The sequence below is a fragment of the Symphalangus syndactylus genome, chromosome 2 (assembly GCF_028878055.3).
Source record: "Symphalangus syndactylus isolate Jambi chromosome 2, NHGRI_mSymSyn1-v2.1_pri, whole genome shotgun sequence".
NCBI classification, from domain to species: Eukaryota; Metazoa; Chordata; class Mammalia; order Primates; family Hylobatidae; genus Symphalangus; species Symphalangus syndactylus.
This window is the reverse complement of record NC_072424.2, coordinates 50887962-50913619: the sequence shown is the minus strand read 5'-3', so window position 1 is coordinate 50913619 and position 25658 is coordinate 50887962. Positions and strand designations below refer to the sequence as shown.

Sequence of the window (25658 nt, the reverse complement as noted above, 5' to 3'; positions counted from 1 at the left end):
GCCATTAGATGTTCTGGAAATTAGGGGACATTGCATTTCTCATTTATTCCCTTGTGGCTCTGTGATTTCTGAGAAACAAAGCAGCTTGAAGAGCTTTATAGGACCATTGACATTTTAAAAGAAGTATTCTGATCAAATATTAAAAATGTAAGGTAAGATACTTTGTCAAAGTAACGTTGAAAGCCCCCCTCCCTTAGGTAACACATGCCTGAACATAGTTTATCATCTAAAAGAAGAAAAGGCAACAAAATTTGGTTAACTCACTAATAAGAAGGATACATTTGATGTATGTGAATTTATCAGGTATTAAACATGAAAAGGAAAACAAGTCTTTCACGTTAAAATTTTTCTGTATATCATTTATTCACCAAGTATTTCAGAGCATTGGAAATATTTGTGATTCAGGCAATTTACATTTATCAGTGCAGTGATAATACTAATGATAATACTCCTCTTATAAATATCAGATTTTTAGAGTCGCCTTTCTTTTTTTTTGTTTGTTGTGAATCAGCAATGACCATAAAAATGCCAAAAAAATTTTCAGACAAAATTACACATGTTCCACCAGTGGTTGTATCTTCTGGAGTTTCCACAAAACAAATTTGTGGGTTCATCTTTCACTCTGACTACTTCCATCTTACAAGATGACCTTTTTGCCCCTCACTAGTGATCTATTGATAGGTCATCCAAGCCACTCATACTGATCCCCATCTGCCAGGAAATCCTGCCAGTCATCACTGCCTCCCAAAGTTATCAGCTAAGTGTACTCAGAAACTTAAAAGCGAAGTATTCTGTTTCCCTCATGTATTATCTATGCCTACGTATAATAATAATAGCTAGTATTTATTGAGCTTTTACCATAGGCTAGACATGGTGCTAAGCACTTTACATTGATTATCTCAATTAACCCTCCCAATAATCTTACAAAGTTGCTATTATTATCACCAGTTCATAAATGAGGAGACCGAGGAACAGAGTTTAAGTAACTTCCTCATGGTCATGAAGCTGAGTAATAGAACTAGATTTGATCCTGACCAGGCCAGACTCACACTTATGCCTGAACTATTATATTTAATTCCTTCCAAAAAGTGTCCAGTTGTATAACGTAGTTGGGTTGGCTTTTTTCCCTCCTTATAGTAACATAACAAAGCAATTTGGTGAAGATAGTCAACCATAGAGCAAAGGCAATGTTTACAGTGTGTTGTGCATTCCAGAAGATGCAAGCATGAATTGGTTACTTAACACTTTGTCTTGCTCATATATGTAGGCACCACTGTCTTCTACATTGCCAACACATGGAGTTTGCTCTTTATGCATTAGATAGGTTGGCATGATCACGTGATACATTCTGGAAAAGTTTGCATGGAGTATGATTAGACCTATTTAATATCAGTTGATACATATCTGTTATATAGATGATCCCAATATTACCTATTAAGATTATTTCCTTAAAACTTACTTCATTCCTTTTAAAAATTATATTCCTAATTCATATCCTACTTTATGATTTCTCATAATTTTACTTGATTTTCTTCTCTTGAATTGTACTGTGAATGAGATAACTTGTTTGTCAAAATATTAAAATGACCCTTTCTTGAACCAGGTTTTCAGTTTCAGACCTCTGATATATTTCCAATATTGGAAAGCAGTAATATTGTTCCATAATCTAGAAACAGTATTTCTAGGACCCAACACATGAGCCTTCTACACATGTAGCACCTCACAGCATTCAGGAACACAGTGAAGGTATTTATTGGGAGATGGAGTGCAGCAGAAAACTTAAATCTATGCTAATGGGCCTCCATGTCCTCAGATGTCTTCATTTAATGCTTACTCAGGAGTGGCCTCCTATGGTAAATTGAAAATGGAATTAAAAATAAATGCTTGACTGAAGTAATAGACTATAAAACGCTAATAGCTAATCATCGGTTATGCTCTTATTTTTCGTAAGTGTCATCTCTCAGTGCTTTCAGAACACTGTGGGATGCTGATTGGATGAACTTCATTTTTAACAATGCTAAATGGGGGACCATAAAAACTACTAACAATAGAAAAATATACAAAAACCCTTAATGTGTAATTTTTTAAAAGGGTATGTAGAATGACAGTCATCCGCAAAAGAGCAGAAATTGCAACATTTTATAAATTTTTCTTTTGTTCTTTTTCAGCCACCTCTGAAAACACATTTTCCTAATAAGTCAAATCTCCTGCTGATTGTACCAATTTTTTTAACACATAAGATGCTTTAAAGAAAAGTAATTTAAATAACTATGGCAGAATTGAATGCAAAAATAAAAAGCTTTAGTGCCATCTGCTGGACATTTGCAATAAGAAAAAAGTATACTCATTTTAAAGACCAAACATGTTTTTAGATACAAACTGATAATTTGTTGAAATGTAGTAGTTTTCAAAAATTACTCAATAACATCTGGGGTAAATTTCTGAATTACTGAAATATTTAGAATATTGCCTCTGAAGCAACCTATGTTTAAGCCTGTGTACAAAACACTATGATGCTTTTTAAAACTCACATATACAAATGTGCACATTTCCGTGATTCATAAAATTGTAAGTTTTAAACAATGATGGTTATCGGGTTAAATATGTGTATTAACATGATATTAAATTATTCAGCATATTTTCAGAGGGGTAGTGCCCCAGATTTTGCATTTATGCTTAAAGTTTCATTGGTATGATTACTTTTATGAAATGAGATGACAGATCTGTGAAAAAATTGCCTTCATTTTCAAGTTTATTCTTAATGTTTGCAGTCTCTGCCACATGGTGGTCTCTGGATAATTTGTACCAGAATTACTAAAAAAGGTCCTTCCTGGAATTTATCCCAAACCTACTGAATCAGAAGCTCTGTAGGTTTGTCCAAAAATTTGCATTTTAACAAGCCCCTTAGATAATTCTGATGCATATTTAGTTTGAGGATACCAAGGAAACACCTCTTACAAAGCAATAACTTTCTGTTCCTTTAGCCGTAATTAAAATTAGCATTCTGAAAATAGAATGGTGTAGTGGAAAGTTTGAAATAGAGGACCTAATTATCGCCAACCATTTTACCAGCCTTGTGTAAGGCACATAAAGCATGTCCCTAAATTTTCCCATTTATAAAATGAGGAAATTGTACCCACTAATCTTCGGAGTTTCTCCTGCGTCTGTATTTTCCCAAATATTTTCATTTTACACTGGGTTTTGGAATCCTTCCTTCATCTTGTCTCACTCTAAGTGCTTAAACGATGCCATAGTGATGAACCCCAAGTCCTGGCAGAGAAGAAAACCTTGGTTTTAAGCTTGTACAGCTAGATTTCTTAAATTTCAGAAGTGATTCACAAAACGCGTTGAAGCAGACAAGAAAGGCAAATGGTAGAATAATTCATACTTCTAACAAAGGAGAGCCTGTATGCTCATATCTAGAATAGCATATTATATTTCTACAGCTGGTGTTAGGTGAAAAATTCACCTAAGTAAATTTAGATTAGTAAAGTATTGATAAGTTTTAATGATACTTGGTAAGAGTTCAAGCTATGAAAGGAAGTTCAAGGCTGAAGGAAAAATACACTGCTGTAAAAGCGATTTCATCTGAGTTACATATGTTTGCAATTGCAATTGCTTCTTTTTGCAGGATACTATGCATATGCCTGACACCTGTAAACAACTTGTATTTATAATATCAGGTAATAAAATAACTGAAACTCAAGACCTTCTTATGCTACTTCCTTTACTCCCAGAGCCTTAAGGAGTGTGGGTTGTGCAACGGACCTCAATACATGTTTGTTGAATTGTTGTTTGTAAGATTCTACTGTGTTTGACAAATAGCTGGAAAGTTTAATTTGACTGTAGTATAAGATGTATGAGAAAACGTATGTGAGAGATGCTAATAGATAAGTAAGTGGGGACCTTGTACCACAGGATGAGAAAATGAACTACCTCAGAGATGATATTTAACCAGTAGATTGACATGATTGGTTCAGTTTATTAGGAAGATCATTCAGGCAGTATGAAAGATGCACTAGAATGATGGAAACCATCGGCACGAAGCCTAGTTAGAAAGCTAATGAAATAATCCGAGCTAAGAATAATGAGGGCCTTCATTCACAGGTGATAGATTTGTGCTGTGCATTAAATCTCTACAGAAAGAAGGAGGTTTTTTGTTTGTTTGATTGTATATGTACCTTGTATCTCAGTCCAAGTTTTACATTGATTTGCTGTCCCTGCAGCTTCTTAACGAGACAAAATGAACTAGACAGACACAAGTACATATATCCACAAAGTTTGCAGAAAAAAAATGAGATTAAAAATAAAAAAATACAAACTTTATTTCTCGACATAAGATCCGTGAAGTTCAAGATGCTTTTATAACCCATGATACCAGCCATTTAGTTTATCCCTAAAGAACTGAGAGTCCTGGGGATTTTACCATGCCAATGCAGTATTTTTTACAACTTTAACTGAAGAAAACTTAGTGCCCTTCACAGACATTTTAAGATTAGGAAACAAAAGGAAGTTAGAAGAATTCAATTTAGGACTGTAAGGTAAATGCCTAATGATCGCCTATCAAAACTCTGGCAGAATTGCCCTTGTTTGATGAGAGGAATGAGCAAGAACATTGTCATGGTGGAGAAGGACTCTCAGATGGCATTTCCCTGGGACTTTTTCTACTGAAGATTGGCTAACTTTATCAAAACACTCTCATAATAAGCAGATGTCATCATTCCTTGGCCCCTCAGAAAGTGAGCAAGCAAAATGGCTTGAGCATCCCAAGAAACTGTTGCCATGACATTTGCTTTTGACTGGTCTGCTTTTACTTTGACTAGACCACTTCCACCTCTTGAAGGCCATTCTTTGGATTGTGCTTTGTTTTCAGGATCATACTCATAAAGCCGTGTTTCATCTACTATTAACAATTCTTCGAATAAATACTTTAGTATATGTATCCCACTTTAAAATTTCCATTGAAAGCTCTGCTCTTCTCTGCAGCTGATCTGGGTGCAATGGTTTTGGCACCCATCAAGTGGAAAGTTTGGTCAACTTTAATTTTCCAGTCAGAATTGTGTGAGCTGAACCAATTGAGATGTCTATCGTGCTGGCTACTATTTCTGCTGTTAATTGTCAGTACCGTTCAATTAGGATATGAACAAAATGATTTTTTTCCTCACAAATTGATGTATGTGGTCTACTACTACAGGCTTCATCTTCAACATCATCTCATTCCTTCTAAAAATGAGTCATCCACTTGTAAACTGCTGATTTATTTGGAACATTGTTCCATAAATTTTTCATAAAGCATCAGTGATTTCACCATTCTTCCACCCAAACTTCACTTGAATTAATTTTTATTTTATTTATTTACTTTAATTAATTAATTAGTTAATTATTTTGAGACGGAGTCTCACTCTTGTCACCCAGGCTGGAGTGCAATGGCGCGATCTCGGCTCACTGCAACCTTTGCCTCCCAGGTTCAAGTGATTCTCCTGCCTCAGCCTTCCGAGTAGCTAGGATTACAGGCACCCACCACCACACCCGGCTAATTTTTTGTAATTTTTAGTAGAGATGGGGTTTCACCGGCCAGGCTCCAGGCTAGTCTCGAACCCCTGACCTCAGGTGATCCACCTGCCTCAGCCTCCCAAAGTGCTGGGATTGCAGACGTGAGCCATCGCGCCCGGTCACTTGAAATTTCATGTTTGTTCTTGCTTCAGTTTTAGAGGAATCATGTTGCTCTCATAGGAGTTCTTTTCAAACTTACATTTTATCCCTCTTAGTGCCTCAAACTATTAATAGGTACTTTTCAGACATGTTATAACAAGTTATTACAAGTTCATTTTGGTGCAAGAAAGTTTTGAAAACGCATAGTTTTTTAGTAATATTAATTTTCTATGAACTTTTTGAAGACCCCTCATATAAGTAATTGGCTTGGGGAACTGAATCTATTTTTTAAATTTCCTGGTGGTGGCAAAATGCTTTCCATAGTAATGTGTGCTTAGTGTATGATGAAGAAAAAGAGAGGGAGGGAGAGGAGAGAAGAGAAGAGAGGGAAGGAGAGGTGAGGGGAGGGGAAGAGAGGGAGGGGAGAGAGATAAAATGGAAAATGAATGGGAAAGGGAGATCTTAGACTCAGATATTGTTCACCCATGGTACAGTGGAAGGAATTAAGCGATTTGACATAGATTAGAGGATTGTAGCTGAAGTGGAAGACTGACCCTCACAATATATATTTCAAAACAATTTCTGGAAGTCTTATGAAAAAGCTAGAAATCTGAAAACTGAATTTCGTAGACTCTCCTGCAGCTAGAATTCCTGATGTAATTTAGGTTCCATCAGTCAAATGTGCTTGCATGAGATTTGAAGTAAAACTGAATTAGATGCAGAGCCACAACAACATACTGGGCATCATTTTCCTGCGATCTCCTGATGTGGCTCTGGTGGTGGCTTCTAGATCAGAATACCTTAGCTGAGGTGGTAGGACACTAACACTAGCCATTTGGACAGTGGCTTTCTGATTTCTGCAGCTTCCTGATTGAGGAACTTTGGTATTTTTGTTTTGTTTTGTTTTTTGTATTAGACAGGGTCTCACCCTGTCACCCAGGCTGGCGTGCAGTGGCATGATCATGGCTCACTGTAGCCTTGACCTGCAAGGCTCAAACAATCCTACCATGTCAGCCTCCTGAGTAGCTGGGTCTACAGACATGCACCACCATGCCTGGCTAATATATTTTTAAATTTTTTTTATAGAGATTGGGTTTAGCTTTGTTGTCCAGGCATTTCTCAAATTCCTAGGCTCAAGTGATTCGCCCACCTTGGCCTCTCCAAGTGCTGGAATTATAGGCATGCACCACTGTGCCTGGCCTGATGGTGGAACTTTGAGTAGTTAACTTGTGATTTTGTTTTGAGGGGCATTCCAAGAGATCAGTGCAAGACCCCACAACCATCCCTCTTCCAACTATTTTGTAGCAGAAAACTCCATTATTTAACCTTTTTGTCTAAAAGACTGTGCTGTTTGTTATTTTCTACTCAACTCTGACACAAGAAGCCACGATGTACAAACATCATTTAAAAAAAAATAGTGACTCTTGAAATTTTGTGAAATTTTACAGCTCCTCTATTATAGAGTGGAATCAAAAAGGCAATTTCACTAAAAGGGGGACAATTGTGTTGTGGGGACAACAAAGAGTTTTTTAACTGTACAACTATATGACTTACTGTCCTTCTTTGACACTGGTATATGCTGTCATAAACTGCTAATTTATATTTATGTATAACTTACTTTCTAAATTGATTATACATTCATTGAAGTCAAGAACTGTGAATTTATGTTCAACAGTATAGTGTGATGTCAAATGTGTACAAACAAGCCTCCAATCTACTAGACTAGTAAAACATTGAATTTCAGTCATTACTAGGGCTCCCTCTTGGACAACCCCCATGTTTTTTGGAGGCTCTTAATCAGTCCATCATTCTCAGAACAACTCTCCTGGCTTTAATATCCATGCCATTAACTTCATAAGGACTTGGTGGTGTCCATGTGCTAAGGTTGACGAAGGGAATGCATGATGGTACTGATCTGTTTTCTGTGCCAAGGGCGACAAGGGAAACAGAGGTCATGCTTATTGTTTTCAGCACCTATGCCCTTCCACCATTGTATACACATTCTAAAGCAATCCTCCATTTGGGAGAACTGCACGCAAACTATCCTGGCCTCTGCCCTGCTTTATCTCAGAGAAAGCCCTCACCTGCTCTCAGAACCTGCCACTTAGAGTTTTAAAACTTTAAAACAATAGCTTCCATCTTTTCCTCCTCTGGAAAAATCCAGTTCTATTTGCCTAGACCTCATAAAGGAAATCCAGGAAGAAAGGTAGAATTTTCTCCTAGATTCTCATATCTCTGGGAATGGGAGAAGAAAAAATACAAAATAGAAAAATGTGAATTGCTGCGCTAATTAGAAAGATTTCTCTACATTCCACTATTACGATTTACTTGTTCAACAAATACATATGAATTTGTACAATTGCCATCAATAATTGCTTGTTTAAATTATTTATTTTGCATTCATAGCATGATATTTAGATTTTCAGACATTTACAGAATAATATTTAGTTTTTTAGGCATTCATCTTTGTTTCTTTCGAAATATATACTATTAATCACCCAAACAACTTGTTTACAAATTGAATTTTAGAGTTTCTTGAATTGAATGTACAGTTATTAAAATAATGCAACAATTATTATATAGTGAAACAATGAAAAAAAAACAGAACCTCATATCCTGGGAGAAAATTTCAATACCAATGCTTTTCTTTTGATAGCATTGTGTATTTTATAATACTCTCCATTTCCCATTTGGATAATTTAAATATGTGATTTGTGATCATGTATTTTGTCAACCTCACTAGTCAATAAGAATATATTGTTAATTCTAAAATCGAAGTGTACAAATAATAAAAACCTTTCACAAAAAGGTTTTACATTTGCAGTCCCGCATTTACTGTAAGACCATATAATAAAATATGTATTTCCATTTATTATTCATAATAGAACACTGTCACAAATTTGATATAGATTAAAGCATTAAAACATCAGATACAAAAAATAAATGTGCTGTTTATGGTTTCACTACCAGTATCTTGCTTCCAAAGGCACATTTTATTATGAGGACAGCCTCTTGACAACATGAGATATCAGAGTAATGTCAGGGGAATATGAATTGAGAAAAGGGCATTAAGGTTGTATTTTAAGAGAACAATTTAATAGAACAGTGCAGGTTATGGAGTAGGTGGATTTTAAGGATGTAGGAGTGAGGAATGCCCTCTCTCCCTTTCCTCCTTCCATCCTTCCCTCCCTCCCTCCCTCCCTCTCTCCCTTCCTTCCTTCCTTCCTTCCTTCCTTCCTTCCTTCCTTCCTTCCTTCCTTCCTTCCTTCCATAATATCTGCTGGTAACATAAGGAGCATTGCAGGAAATAAGTTGGAGAAGTTGACAGGGACCTGAGTTGGACTTTTTCTTGCAGAGCAGAATAAGAGAATCTTATCTGTAAGTAATGGAAGAAACCCAGAAAGAAAAAATATTTGAAGATTAAGAGAGTTATAGGCTGAGAAAAAGCAAGCTCTTTTTTCTCTCATTATACTCCCTACTGGGACGTCTATACCAGTAGTTTAAACAAGACCTGCTGCTGAAACAAAAAAGGAATTTCTAAAGCACATGAGAGGAGGGCATAGATGGGTACAGGTCACCAAGGGCCAGCATTCAGAAGGATGTGATTCCCTGTAGAGTTTGGAGTGATGGCTGTGTGAATGGCCTCATAAGCTTTGGGATGAAGCACTTGATGAAAAGCTGCCCCAGGCCACTTAGGTGTGTCCCTCTGGGAGAAGAACACTGTGCCCTGGTGGCTGTCTTCCTTAGGACCTACTCCAAGATCCCCCGTGGAGAAAGTGAGAAGCTAGATATCTCGCCGTCATACCTCAGTGGAGAAGTCTCATCCAACCAACTCACTTGCCATGACCAACTAGAAAAGGAACAATTGCTGCCTGCCCACCTGTCACAGCCAGGAGACCTTCAGTTCTATGTAGCCCTGATTTGTTATTCAATGCTATTTGATGAGATAGAACTGAATCTTTTTCTTTCTAATATTAAATCATTCATACATACAAAACAGTATTATAAAACATATATGTAAGGTGTAAAGAAAAAATAAACTACGTCATGTAACCCCTCTGCCACCAGCTTAAGAAATAAAATGATTTTAGGAATTTTGAGTCCTAGGGTTTGGGAAAAGTTTAGATATGTATTAAGCATATGTATGTGTATATATATATAAGCATGTGTGTATATATGTATGTACATATATACACACACATACACACACACACACACACAGAGAACTCAACAAGATTAACTAGTAAGTTTAATCTACTGGATAGATATACATATGTTATATACAATTAAGTTTATAATTGTCATGTGCAAAACAAAATGAATACTTTTTAATAGTATACACTCTGTAGTAATGCTTTTAAATTTAAGTTCTATACCAGTTTTTGTTTGTTTGCTTGTCTGTTTGTTTTTCTTAATAATTCCCTGAGATCTCTTTTTTCTATCCTTTTATTTCAAACATTCTGTGCCTTTATATTTTGGGTATATCTCTTCAAAACTTCATTTAGCTGGATTTTTAAAATCTAATGTGATGATCTTTGTCTTTTGAGGATGCTTCTTGTAATGTGTAACACTTGTGATTCTTCATGTGTTAGATTTTTTTACCATGTCATACTGTAATATTTAATTGTTCTGCTTTGTCTATGTTTATATATTTATTTATTTTAACTCTTATCTTCTTTTGGATTGACTTTTTTCTCATTCCATATTTTTTCCACTACTGGTTTGGATATCATACACTCTATTTCAATTATTTTTGGTGAATACCTAATTAAAATTTTATTTTCAATCACTTGTACAAGAGTTAAAACTGAAGTTCTTGGTCACAGGACTTCGGTACATGTTTTTGGCATCTGCTTCAGAGATGTGTTACTGTTCTGAATTACTGCTTCTCTTTCATTTTTGTCCTTTGAGAATTTGCATACTTTCCAGCTCAAACGTACATTAAAAGTTATCTTTTTAAATATTACACCCAGAATTTTCAGTGTTTTGTGAAGTAGGGTGTATTAGGATATGTTGTCCTCAATATGAACTTGTTTGTAAGTTGTATGGATTTTTTTCTCAAAACAGACTAAGAAAAATAATACCTATATGTATAAATTTTCCATTCAGCAAATATGTGTGTGTATTGGCTGCTACTGAGGAAGTGTATGCCTGAACTATTTGCTAAACTGCATTTCCAATATTGCTTACTGTTTGGTAGAAGAGAGGTGTTATGTACAGTAATAAAACATAGTAAAAATATTAAATGGTCTATGAGTGACCCAAAAGAAATGCTATGAGATTGCAATAGAGTAAGGTTTTATCTCAGTGGTCAGTGCCCTGCATGTATATATTGTACAAAGATTTCCTGAAACAGGTTCCCTTTTGATTGCACCATATAAAATTCCTGTATGTTTGAATTTAAAAACACACAGAGGCTTTGGTTTTCGAGCCATTATATCTTAGCATAAAGCACATACTAATCAGGAGTTGACAAACTGCTGTATGGGCAAAATCTGGACTACCATCTATTTTTGTAAATAAAGTTTCATTGGAGCATATTTACACTCATTCACTACATACCATCTGTGGCTACTTTCCTACTACAGCAGAAATGAGCAGTTGCAAAAGAAACTACGTGACCCTCAAAGGCTAAAATATTTACAATCTGGCTTTATTCCAAAAAGTTTGCCAACACTCATACTACATCATGTTCTGTATTTTAGAGTAAGTTTATAGGGAAACTTTTTCCTTAGCCTAGTTTTCTCCTTCTCATTTATATTTACTTAAATAGATTTGATTTGGTGGTTCTCACAATAAATATTTATTTATGTATTCTATGCTTAGAGCTTCCTTGGTTAGATATATTTCCTTGCTATTATTCCTTAATTATTATTATTATTATTTTATTTATTTATTTATTTTGACGGAGCCTCCCTCTGTCACCCAGGCTGGAGTGCAGTGGTGCGATCTCAGCTCACTGCAAACTCCGCCTCCCAGGTTCACGCCATTCTCCTGCCTCAGCCTCTCGAGTAGCTGGGACTACAGCCCCCGTCACCACGCCCGACTATTTTTTTTTTTTTTTTTTTTTTTTTTTTAGTAGAGGCGGGGTTTCACCGTGTTAGCCAGGATTGTCTGGATCTCCTGACCTCGTGATCCGCCCGCCTCGGCCTCCCAAAGTGCTGGGATTACACGCATGAGCCACCGCGCCCGGCCCTTTCTTAAAATAATTTTCTTTAGCGGAAGAAGTAAGATTGCCAGTGCCGTTTTGCATGATAACTTTTGAAATAACAAGTGCCCACAGTTGTTTTCTACTAGCTTGACCCTAGATTAATTATACTTAAAGTATAAAAAGTTCAGTGTATCAAATAACTCTTCAATAAATTGACCAGATATTCTTGCATTCATCAAATGAAATATGACATATATTCCTTTATGAAGTGATATTAGCTGGCCTTTAAATTGGGAAATATTTCAGATCCTAAACTACACTGTTATGTGCTGGTGCTTGGATGTTTGCTTTAATTATTGGAATTAAATAGAAAAGGTGTCAACTGGCAAAGCAGCAAAGGGATTTGAGAATTTTTAAAGTAATCACAGAAGTTCTGCTTAAGAGCTATTAAGGTTAAAAAGAAAATATAATGAAGTCTCAATACCTCAAACACTGCAGTACCTGGACCTAACTTATTTGATTCTATTTCCAAGGAGTATCAATTCCTCACAGTTATCTTAGATTGAGAACATCAAACTAACTGCCTGAATTAACAAAAGCATCTGTGTACTCTGTGTCCTAAGGAACACTCAAATCCAGAAAACGAACTCAGATACCCAGATGAATTTGAGCAGGAGTCCCTCTTTTGGCGAAATAGCCAACGACTATTGGCTAGGCTCAGGACAACTCTCAGTTCTCATTTTCAAAACCAAGACATCCTTCCACTGGGGCATTCACTGGATGTTCTTGTGTTCCATTCAGAACGGCAAACAGTTCTATTTATAGAGATTTAAGATTGGGATTTGAACTGATGTCCATGGGAGGAGACTTTAATCACATTAAATGTGAACATTCTAATGGGAGGTTTCCCTAGACAGCTTTAGTTGTCCCCACAGTCAGTAGTTAATCAGGTTGCTAGCAAGCTTCATGCATATTACCTGGTTAAAATAATGAAAAATTGGACTATGTAAAAATCTGCATATCTATAAGGTAAGATTTAGAACTTTTGATGTGAACTGGAAGAACTAGGAGCTCAAATATAATGTAAAAGCTAACATTCTGTGTACTGTATTAAATTAGATACTTGATGCCAAATAGATAAGTAGGCTCCAGGAATGGGGGCAAAGGCATCTATTTTGTAGAAGACAGATTGCCCAGCAACATAGTCTAAAACAATATTTTTCAAAGTATGCATCATGCTTAAATACTGGGTCATGGAATCAATTTATTGTGACAAACTTATTTTTGAATTATATTCAGTATTAAAGTTAGAATAGATAGAAAATAGTAGAGTACATCATATGTATTTAGGCTAAATATTTTGTGTAATTTTTGTTTCAGTTATATGCACACATGACTGTAGTTGTAAAGTGTTGAGCTCTCAGTTGAAACATTTTGAAACATCTAAAAGAAACAGAGGCATGGAATAGATACTCAAATTTCATTGCTGGCGACAAACAGTGCTTATGTAGCTTCTACATACACATGGTTCAGTGCTAATAAGCAAAACTGGGACTATGGAATCATGCTAACACATATCCTACCTTTGAAGGTAAGGTTAGTGGGGAAAATAGCTTTGTGTGTTTTGCTTTAGTTCAAATAGCTATGCTTCCTTTTTGTTAGGAAATATTCCTTGTTTTGTTTGTTCTTGGTTTTGTCTTCCACTATTTACTTAGTTTGCTACCATTTTCTCTTTTGCCTAGGAGATTGCATCAACAGTTTGAAAGCTATAAGGAACAAGTGAGAAAAATAGGGGAAGAAGCGCGGCGTTACCAGGGCGAGCACAAAGACGATGCTCCGACTTGTGGAATCTGTCATAAAACAAAGTTTGCTGATGGGTGCGGTCATCTCTGCTCCTATTGTCGCACTAAGTTCTGTGCGCGCTGCGGAGGCCGCGTGTCTCTACGGTCAAACAACGTGAGTATTCCATGAACATAAGGGGCGTTGTGAATGTGGATAAAAACTATTATGCCTCCCAAACGTGAGAACACGTGCATCTTAGAAAGCAGACATGTGCATAAACATACACATTATAATGAACCTCCCTCATTTTGTTCATGTCCTTAATAAGGTAGTGGAATACTGATGAAAATAATTCCTAAAAAGAACTTACTTTATCTTTGTTTCTTAATAAATGATTCCAATTCAAAACCAACAGATTACCTGTGAGAATTCATTTAGTTTTTGAAAAATGCAGTTAATGTAGATTTAATATTATCATCAATTATAAAACTCTTGAAAGTTATGACCAATTCTTTTAAAAAAGTTAACTATTTTTGATTTCTGTAACATTAGTATTCAGACTGAATGCATGTAAAATGCAAAATAACTGAATGTCATATATTAAGCAATGATTAGCCTCTATGAGAGTAAATTCAGATTGCTGACATGTTAAAGAAATATAGTGGCAAGCTTATCTCATGGAAATTATTTAGATATTTAAAGTCTATTGAGATTTGCACTTCTCATTTTCTTCTCTATAAGATATATTCTCCCCTGATGATGTTTCCTTATTTGGCTTAAATAAGAGCTACTCCTATTATGCCAGTGCTTTAAATAAATGCAATTTTTGAAGTGTTAAGATGCTAATATGATAGGAACCAATATTATTATTTATGAAATACTAGAGTGATTCTAATATTTAGTTTAGAATATATTTTAATGTTATACTTTATCATATTCTCTAAAATAAACAAATAATTATTTATAGGGAAATCTGAGTTTTCCTTGATAGAGATCTGCAGCTTAATGTAGAACAGTTACAAGTATGTAGCTAAATAATTCCCAGTGTTCCTGTAAATAATTTGTCATATTATCTAATCATTAACAGATTATAATACAGTCATGTTTAAAAATAACACGAAATCTTTAAGCCCTCTTGATATTTCTCTAATTTGCACATTACAGTTAAATTTAAAACAAACCTCCCAATCAACATTATATTCTTTAGTAGTCTAGTTGAGTTATAAGTCAGATATTTCTAAAATTTATTCCAGTGGACTTAAGACACTGAGTATAATCAATATATCTTTTTTTTTTTTTTTTTTCTTGAGACAGAGTCTCTCTCTGTCACCCAGGCTGGAGTGCAGTGGCGTTTGGCTCACTGCCATCTCCACCTCCTGGATTCAAGTGCTTCTCCCACCTCAGCCTCCCGAGTAGCTGGGATTACAGGTGGCTGCCACCATGCCTGGCTAATTTTTGTATTTTTAGTAGAGACGGGGTTTCACCATGTTGAACAGGCTGATCTCGAACTTCTGACCTCAGGTGATCCGCCCGTCTCGGCCTCCCAAAGGGCTGGGATTACAGGTGTGAGCCACAGTGCCTGGCCGATCAATAAATCTCATACTTTAAGGTGAGACTGTTACTACCTCTGTGGTTTTAGGAAGATAACGTCTCTGAACAGTTTCTTTACCTATGAAGACTGGATAGTAATATTTACCTTGTATGGGTGTTATGAAAATTAAATAAAAATAATTAAAATCTAGGTCTTTATGATATGTATATTTAATCTTTCTTTAGGGTCCCATTCTTATGACTGCATAAGTTTTCTTTTCCTCTTCTAATAGTGATTTGTTATAGGCAATCATCATATGCCACCTTATAGGCTTTCTAAAATAAACTTGGATATTAAGGTCGTATCTGGCACATAGAAAGTACATAAGATCTATTTGTTAACTTCCCCTTCTATAGTGCTCTTTAATACATTATTTTGGAATAAATTCTTAGAGGTAAAACTTGGAGGCAACATCAAAATACTTAACAACCCATGTGGTAAGGACACTGTTCAGTCTGAAAAGATGCTGCAGTGAACAATGAGGCGCGGATCAGCTGAGTGCTAGTGCTGGCTAAGCACCCACAACTGTTAAATGCTTTTAACTTCTCATTATAGGTTTGAGGCATGCCAGTAGCAATACAGTTAATGATTGATATATTAAAGTCATCAGGTCTTAAAAAGGAGAGGGTGTTTAAAGAAAATTGAGCTAGGAGGTACTTACGCTTTGGAGAGGACACTCAGGCCTAGTGTAGTTCATCTTTACTAAACCCATCCAATCTTGGAAAAACTATTTAAATGAACAAAATAAAAGAAAGCACACATCTTAAGATATTTCATTTGGAGCACAAGACAAAAACATTGTATAAAGTTGTATTTTTCTATAACATAAACATTGAAATGTGTATCACAAATAAATATTGCCTGTGGAATAATTTATAGCCAAAATAGTTAACATATTTTTCTTCCCATTTTTATTTATTACAAACATTTCTCATTCTTTACATTTTCCCAAATTGTGACTATCAATATTTTAACAATAATTTGACAAAAGTATTCATACAATTTTATGCATTTTAATAAAATATTTTTCAATAATAGGTAGACTACATGTGGTAGTGAATTAACCTTCTTTATGAAGAATATTTTAAATCTAGATTTACTAATCCAAGTTCTAAAATATTAGGAAATTATTGTGCCTAACTTGTATCTGACATATAGCAGGACCCATAATGTTTGCATTTTCAATGAAGGATTGAACAAGTACTATTTTTTAGGAAAAGTAAACATTTACTTTTCAAAATAGTTATGCATTAATACTTTAAAGAAACACGTAATTGTTTTCTTAAAACCAATTTATTAATACATGGCTCAATTTTGTTTTTCTTTTCTTTTTCTTCTTTCTCTACTCTGCTTCCTTGGATGCTTTCCCAAAGGAGGACAAAGTGGTTAGAATCCATACTTTCTTTTCTATCATTTGTTACTGTATTGTTGTGAACTTTATTAAGTGAATGTTGCACCTAGTATTGTTAATAGCTATATTTCACAAGAAATTATACACTAGGAAGAGCTCATTTCCAGTTCTCATGAAAAAAAAATGAACATTTAGGAGCATTACTGAGTTTGATATTAATAGATAAAGTCTGGATAGTTTGAGTTCATGATGACAGTGAAATTTTAATATAATTTATATCATTGCAAGCTCATTTATCTGCTTCACTCTGAGTTTTGATGATTATTCCAACTACTTTCAGAAACAATAAATTCTAATGGGCTCTACCTTTTTCAGCATGCAAATGCAGGTGATTTGAAACTTTATTGCGGAAGGAATGGAAAACACTTAGTAGAGGGAATGGATCAAATTCAAGTAAAGAGGCCAAAGTATAATCATTTTTCTATGGAACACAGGTAGCAGAGTTGTCATATTGAACCACATTTTGTCTTTTTCGTCTCTCCTATGAATATGAATAACTTGTTAGGAGAGTAAAAGGTCACTTCTAACTCTTATCAGCTGTAGAAACCACAGAGGCTCTTTGTGCCTGGGAAGATAGGCTCCAAGTAGAATGTTCAATCAGCCTTTCCTTTGTATACACACTATACACCTTCATTTGGTGTAAATTACCATACACCTTCATTTGGTGTAAATTGTATGCATACTATACACCTTCATTTGGTATAAATTGCACCTTCATTTGGTGTAAACTTCCTCACAGCTCATTAATCTACCAATATGAGAATGAGACAATGAGTATTTCAGGTTCAATATATCAACTGAGCTGCCTTTGTTCAAAAATTTAAAGCTTATATGACACACTGCAGTGCATAATTAGCAAGTATGACATTAAATTGAACATTAATCTGTGTTTCTAAATTTATGCTAGGATATGCTCGTCGATTTTTTCTATGAAAAAGAAATAGAGTTGAAAAATTATATGGGATAATCTATTTTTGCTATTTATTTTTGTCTGTACCATTGATTGTATGTGGGATAATTTTAGGGGATATTATTATAATGCCAATTTCATCAATATGATTACTTTGGATGAGTTCACAGTCGAAACGTGGGTAAAGTTCCTTTCAAGAGTAAAAGTGTAAGTAAATAATGCTGGTGTTTAGGCAGATTTGGTGATAAAATTTAAACTGCTCTCCTGTAGGGCTGGCCAAACTCACTATCCCTTTGACAGGATTTCCCATAACGGTAGGTTATTTGTGCATGTTATGATTATAGTGTAATGAGAATACAGGTGGGTTTTGTGGACTCAGACTAAAAATAGAATGGAAAGACCTGTAAAATATAATCACTTTCAATTGTTTTCTTCACTTTGGTTAGAATGTATATATCTATCACTTTATTTTTAAGTACTCTGTCATAATTTCTTTAAACACCATTTTAGCCTATTGAAGGAGTTCAATGAATGGCCTTTCTAGCCAAGGGAAACTGAAGCCACATTTTGTCTTAGCCATGTTAAAGAGAATAACTGACTATTAAATGAAATACTTTATTGCCAGTTCTTTCCCTATTCTTCTGATCTGTTTTATTTTTAGTAGAGAAATTATAATTTACATGTGTGTGGTGTTGGTATGGGTGGAAAGGGAAGAGAGATAAGGGTGAATAAAACTTTTCTAAAAGGAATCTTCATCTTGATCAATATAATAATAATAAATTCTACTTGATCTCTTAAATTGGTGAAGAACTGTGATTAAAATAAAGGAGTATGAATGAACTCCTAAGAATAGCTAATTTATAAATGTTTCCTTTGTTAAGCCCAGCAAAAATATTGTCATATTTTCCATATCAGCAATATTTTATTTTAAAACTTCATCCTCAGCCTAAATCATATCTAATAATAACCTGGAAGATTTTGCATTTACTTATAAAGAAAATTGCTGTCCTAAAGAATGACTTTGTAATGGGCATATGTAATGGTTGATAAAAGAAAATTATGTTGTCAAGTGCTCACTCTCATTGGAAAAATTATGATTATATTTTTTACTTCATTAAAAGCCGTCCTTGAAGCCTAAATATATAGCAATACTGTAAAATTTCCCATAGCCAGTTTAAATTACTTTTATCTTCGTTTTACTATTTGGTGGCAGAGGACTGAATTTAGATAGCTCTCTTGATAATATTTAACACTTTGCTGCTTCTAAGCCAACTGAATTGAATCCTGCAAATTTAATTCCTTTGGGATTTCCCATAAATTTTCATCACTATTTTTTTAGTAGGGACGATTGGTTGATGAATATAGCAACTAAAATGAACTTGCTATGTTTCTAGTTCATCTATATTTTCACAAAGAAAGTGTCAGGTTTTATAAGTTAAGATTATTCTACAATAAATATTAGCATTACTCTGAAAAACAGAACCTCACTATTTTCTTATTCTTTCAACATATGAAAGCTGCACATACCTACCTTTTAAGTATCACATATAAAAATAATTTTTATATCAAAGTAATAAGAAGACACTAAATTGACAAAGTTACAATTTTTCAACTAGTTTTTCGTAACTGTCCATTGATGTTTGTTTTAAGACATCATACTAAATGATATGTTAGTAAATAAATATGCTTTTATAGAAAGACTTATAAAAGGTGGGAATTGGCTTGGATGGGACATTGCCAACTGAATTTGAACCTGGCTGTATTATAAGGTGTTGTCTGTGGGATGGTTGATTCTTAACAGCTTAAAAAACATTACTTTCAAAGACTCAGCTCTTAAATACCAAAGTGATAATTTATTTCTTTCTCTGGCTAGCATTAAAGGCAACCAAGAAAAATAACCATTTTAAAAATGATTTGCATGATTGCATTAAATATTTATTCTTATTATGAAAAGTCTTCTCCGAGTTATCCATATTTAGCTCATGGCATGATGAAGCATATGATCCTAATTTACAACCTTCAATCTTTTGAAAAAGTGATTATAAGAGTTTGCCTGGACCCACTTTTATGTTTTCTTCTTTTCATCTGGATGTTTTGATAGATTTCTCTGACAAAAGTTCTCTTTGAAATTCTTCCCAGAAAAATAACATAGGTCTATATAGAAAGTTTATAAATATAGATAAATATATCAATAAGAAAAGTTTAGAAGGTATCAAGAGAACTTTCATTTGGCAATTTGGCTGATTAGATTTCACAAGTTGTCTGGTTTTGCTGAGCTTATCCTAGGGAGTAATAAAACATCAAATTGCAGAAACTTTTATGGAAGATAATTCAGAAAGCTGTGAATTTTTTATAACAAATCTATTTTTGAAATTTGCTAGCCTGTTTTTGAGATTAGCTAGCCTGTTTTAACCTCTTGCATTCAGCCTTACTATTCTTTAAACTTCATATGATTATTGCATATTGCATATTATTGCATATTATCAAAGTTCTGGTTAGTCTTGGTTTTGTATCTTCCCGCATCATCTTTTAGTACAGTTATAAAATCTGTTTCAAGAAATTATAATTTTTCAATCAGTATTAAATAAGGTTTCATAGTAGGACTATGTCAGCTGCTCAAGGGTATAGGAAATTAGCCTTTTCTAGTATAAGGAAAGGGCTATCATAGAAAGAGCTTCCAAAAAGTTAAGGACTATGGACAAAATTCTTGATATTTTTGTCAACATACATTGTCAAATCTTATGTTTATGTATCTAGGAGTGGAATTACTAGGTCACATTAAAACTCTATGTTTATCCTTTTGAGGAACTGCCAAACTTTCCCCAAGCAGCTGCATAGCAATAAATGGGGGTTTCAATTTCTCCACATTTTTGTCAATGTTTGTTATTGTCTTTTTGATTAGGAGCCATCATACTGCAAGGGAATGAAGTAGTATCTCATTGTGGTTATCATAAAAGTTTTTTTAGCCAAAATTATCAAATTTGTTTGATATCTCCAATGATTCAGTTTGTGTGAACTTTTATTCATACATAAAAATGCTTCTAAGTTAGTAATTTCTTGAGAATGAATTTTTTAAGACATATTCAAAGTTTTAGAAGTTCAATTTTTTTCTTCTCTGGGGATTCTTTATTTCTCTAAATTAGAATTATATAGGTACTTACTAATCTGTATAAGTCAATCCAAACAGGAACTCTGAAATTTAAGATAACTTGGAATTTAGTATCTGTCTGTCTGGACTAACTATCCCTAGGATGCAAAGTAAGAGATTTTTATGACCAGTTGAAAAGACTGCTTTTTAAGCTCACAGAGAACTAGCAGTTTCAGTTTTACCTCTCAGCCATAGGTCCAAGATTAACAGAGAAACTTAAGTGCCTACTTTAAAAGGCTATTCTTTCATGGTGCATATAGATACACATTTTAAGCTGAATTTATTAAATAATAAACTTGCAAAAGAAAGTGTTTATTATCTGCATTGCATATTAACTATTTAACCTAATGTAGTCATAATAAAATTAAATTAAAAGTCCCTGAATAAATGAATAAATGAATGAGTTCATGTAACCCAAGGAATAGAATTTACTCTTAATTATAATAATTAATTTTAGTGGCTGCTTGGTTAAACAAAAGTAAGCTTAGTGATGAAATGCAATTGAATTTTCTTGAATACAAATAACTTTTATATTAAAATGAACAGAAAGAGAGCATCTTGGCATGAATTAACATGTAAAACGCATTTATTGAAAAGAATGAGATAGTAATTTTGAAATAAAAATAATTATATATGAGACTACTGATGACAGTAAGCCAACAAATGAATAAATAAATGAATAAAAGTGAATAAAAAGGCTACTGTGGTGGCTCACACTTGTAATTCCAGTACTTTGGGAGGCCAAAAATTTAAATTTTTACTATACGTATATGTATACGTATAGTATAACTATAATGCTATGTTGATGCATAATAATTTTATGAATGTTATATTAAAGAATAAATAGAATTCCCTCAGATTTCCCCTTAGTGTACAGGATGACAACTGTCTAGTAATTCAGCCAACACCCCACCAAACCTTTTAGTGCCAAAAGCATCTCGTGCCGATTTTCTTATAAGCCTCAAGTCTACTAGACCATGACTATTCCTCATATTCTATTTATTAAAGCAGTTTTGAAAATATTTTTTAAATTTTGGAAAATATGTTCTAAATTTATTAGTTTTGCAGTTACTTTAAAAACTTTAAAAATATGTTCTAAAGCTTGTAACCATAACTTGAAATTAGATATGTAGATCTTAAAAAGTACTTGTTTTTATATATGGCCTTACTAAGGCATGTAACAAATACATTTATTCATTGGCCAATTTATTTTGTTTTTGTATGTATATATGCAATAGTTTTTTCACACGTAAACTTCAACAGCAAATATTTTGTTTTCAGAGAGTAATCCTTTTGAATCACTTTATAATGGTGGCAAAATAATTTTGTGCATTTAATTTATGAACATCTTTGTTATAAAAGACTTAATTTTTATAAAAATCAATCAAGTTGTTTTTATTGACCAATGAAGTGCTGTTACAGCAAATTACATGGAAAAGAGTAGAAAACTAAATCTTTCAGGGAGAAAATAATATGCCTTGTGACTCTTCAACTACTTCTACGGAATTTGAAAATGTCTGTGTCTTTTAAACTACATAGAAACACAGAAGACCAACAATGACAGTTACTGAGCCAATGTGCAATTATAATGTTTTTCAGTACAAGCTAAACCAGGAATGACAATCACAAGGAGAAGATGCACTTGACGGACAGTATCACAGAAGTTTCTAGGTAGGGCAGTAAGTCAAGCCTCAGATCGGTAGTTGGGATTTTTCTTGTTTTGTTTGTTGCTGTTTTTATTGTTTGTTTGTTTGTTTTATTTTACTTTTAGACATGGTTGAAACTTGTATTACTTTTTACAATTACTTTGTTAAATTACGTGTCAGACTAGTGTATGATTGTTCCCCATAAAAAATATATCTTCTGAAATCTATGTATTTTAGTTCTCTTTAAAATTTACTATTGCTAGAGATGCTTAAATTGTTATTAGATATCAAAGGACCGTTTGGGAGGACTCTTGTATATGAGATTTATGCATCAAATGTGGATTAACTTCACTTACCAGCTATCAATAACTATTAACTTCTCTTAGTATATCTTTCTCTTACATACTTTCATACCTGTTTTTAGTTTCTCTCTTTGTTGAAGTACTTTTTGTCAAACTTTTTCCAATTGATGAAGAGCTGTCTATCAAAGGGTCAGAGCAACTCAAATGCCATCCTCCATGCAGAGTGCTCCCTGAGTGTCCCAGCCAGAATTAGCTCTTTCTGCATCATTTACATTTCATCATTATCACAGATTCCATTTTGATGTGTGAGTTTCTGGCAGGTAAGGAAAGAATATATACACCCTTGAATACTCTGATGAACACCTGGCTTGAAGAACAAGTAAGAGAACATAAAATCCTGATGTATAATAGAAATGAAACCCAGCCAGGCATGGTAGCTCACGCCTGTAATCCCAGCACTTTGAGAGGCCACAGGGAGTGCATCACCTGAGGTCAGGAGTTCGAGACCAGCCTAGCTAACATGGCGAAACCCTGTTTCTACTAAAAATACAAAAATTAACCAGGCCTGGTGGCAGGTGCCTGTACTACCAGCTACTTGGGAGGCTGAGGTGGGAGGATTGCTTGAACCCGAGAGGTGGAGGTTGCAGTGAGCCAAGATTGCATCACTGTACTCCTGCCTGGGCAACAGAGTAAGACTCCATCTCAAAAGAAAAAAAAAAAGAAAGAAAGAAAGAAATGAAATACTAAGTTAGGTGACAGTACTGTTTTGCTTCTTAAAATAGTTCAGTGGTGATGATGTGGTCAAAGGACAATTAAAAACAATGGAACTGGGTAGGGGCCAGTTAAGGGGTTATGAGAAGACATTTATACAAAATATACCAAATAAATTTCATATTTGTTGGGAAAATGCTAATTAAATGAGAGAAGAAATAGGTTCGTTTCAATTCTGACATATTATATGTGTATTAAATATTAGTAGTGGTAGCTGCAGTAAATCATTCTTAGAAAGTAATGTTTATTAGGCATGTCTTTCTGAAACACTAGATTGATCACAAGGCCTAATTCCTGTGATGTTTATATCAGAGATCCAACAACAGCCTTAGCATTTGCTGGTATCAGCCCAATTCCATTCTGTTTTGTTTGTTTGTTTTGTTTTGTTTTATTGTGTTTTGTTTCTGAGACAGGGTCTCATTCTGTTGCCTACGCTCTAGTGCAGTGCCATGATCAGGGCTCACTGCAGCCTTGACTTCCCTGGGCTCAGGCCATCATCCTACCTCACCCTTCTGTAACTGGGACTGAAGTGAAATCTCCTGTAGCTGGGACTGAGGTGGCTGAGGCCATCTTCGCCTCCTGCAGCTGGGACTACAGGTGCCTGCCACCATGCTTGGATAATTTTGTGTGTGTGTGTGTGTGTGTGTGTGTGTGGAGACTGGGGTTTTACCATGTTGCCCAGGCTGGTTTGGAACTTGTGGCCTCAAGTGATCCTCCTGCCTCTGCCTCCCAAAGTGCTAGGATTACAGTTGTGAGCCACTGGGCCCTGCCCAGTTCTATTGTTTTTAATTGTTACTCTTTGACTACATCATCACCACTAAATTATTTTAAGAAACAAAACAATACTATCACCTAACTTACTATTTCATTTCTATTATCTACCAGGATCATATGCTCTCTTATTTTTTATTTAAAGTTCTCTCTTTTCATGGAGATTGAGGAAACAAAAGACTATCCTCCTGCCCTCACTGTGGGTTAACTACAAGTACATGTATCTCATTTTTCCCAATCTATATTTGATTCTGTTTTTCCTCTATCTTTGAAACTTTAAAACTAAAGTTTCAGTTTTTAGTGAAGAGTAAAAGTTGTGATCCTAAGATGAATTGGTGGATATGGTGTATAAAAGGTAATAGGGAGTGTCTAAAATAAGTTAAAAAATTGTATATTAGCACTTCTTGTGTTTCCACCTCAAAACTGTTCTTTAAAAAGCAAAGTAATTTTGATGAGTCTGTTTTGGATGTCTTTAATGTTTCTTTGTATTCAAGATCAAAGAAAAACATTGTATAAAGACATGGATAATTGGCAGTGTCTTATTAAAGTTGCTTAGTTCTTTGTGTGTTCTTTTGATCTGTAGGCATGTCTTTCTTTAGCCTTGATCATTGTTTCTCACCTACCTACTTTGACCTCTCCTTTCTATTACCCAATGTATGTTGAATTTTCTGTACCTACCTTCTCATACTTTTTCTCATCATCTTCACCACCTTCCATTAGTAATATTTTTCAAAATCTCAAAGCTACTCTTATATGATTATTCATCCAGGTAAATTTCAATAATCTGAAAACAAAATTTTGTGATAGCAGGTTGTCCTGTTTTCATGGAAGAAATGTCTTCTCATAACCCCTTAAGAATATGAATTGCAGTTTTCTTTTTAATGTAATTTCCCCAAATTCTTGTAATACTGTATAATATCGCTGTCTCTTAGAGAAACATTTGCTCTGATTCCTCAGTAAAGTTCCACTTTTTCAAGTTTTCATCCATTGGTTTAGGAATTTTATATTGATCTTCTTCTAAATTTTAGTTTTAGATAAAGAGGAGAGTTTTACTTTTCTATGAGTCCCATCTGTCCATTTCTTGAAAAGCCTATGAAAGATGCAACGAGTAGGATACCAGGCAGCAGGGAGTTTAGGGCAGGGTTTCTGGGAGAGGTCTCTCTCTGGGCCACTCCCACTCTAGCATTCCTAGTCTGCATTCCTTTGGTAGCGTCCTCAGTACTGTTCAGGGGATTCAGATTTCTTTTCTCCCAATTGTCCCATGGATCATACTTGTCTCCAGCCTCTGGAGGTGCCTCTGCACTTCCAAATATCTATAACAGAGTTCTAATTGTCCTAGTAAACAGTAAGGAGACCACCAAAGAGGCTTCAGCCTGGTAGTCAAATATATTAGCAGATGTTTAATAAGCATCTCAAATTTAACGTGTAAAACCCAATCCCTGCTTTAGCTCTCCAAACCAGCTTATTCCAGCCTTCTTCACTGCAGTGAAAACTAATACATTATTAAAGTTAACAAAACTGAA

General features: G+C 34.5%; 1 protein-coding gene across 19 annotated transcripts in view; it reads left to right on the top strand.

Annotated features, from left to right (window-relative positions):
• RIMS1 (regulating synaptic membrane exocytosis 1) overlaps window positions 1-25658 on the top strand; it is a 531588-nt gene that overhangs the window by 197735 nt on the left and 308195 nt on the right. For all 19 annotated transcript variants that reach the window (XM_055256418.2, XM_063630499.1, XM_063630408.1 and 16 more), the window contains 2 exons: window positions 13546-13759; window positions 16550-16561. In XM_055256418.2, coding sequence (XP_055112393.1) covers window positions 13546-13759; window positions 16550-16561 — 226 coding nt within the window. The remainder of the gene's footprint in view (window positions 1-13545; window positions 13760-16549; window positions 16562-25658) is intronic.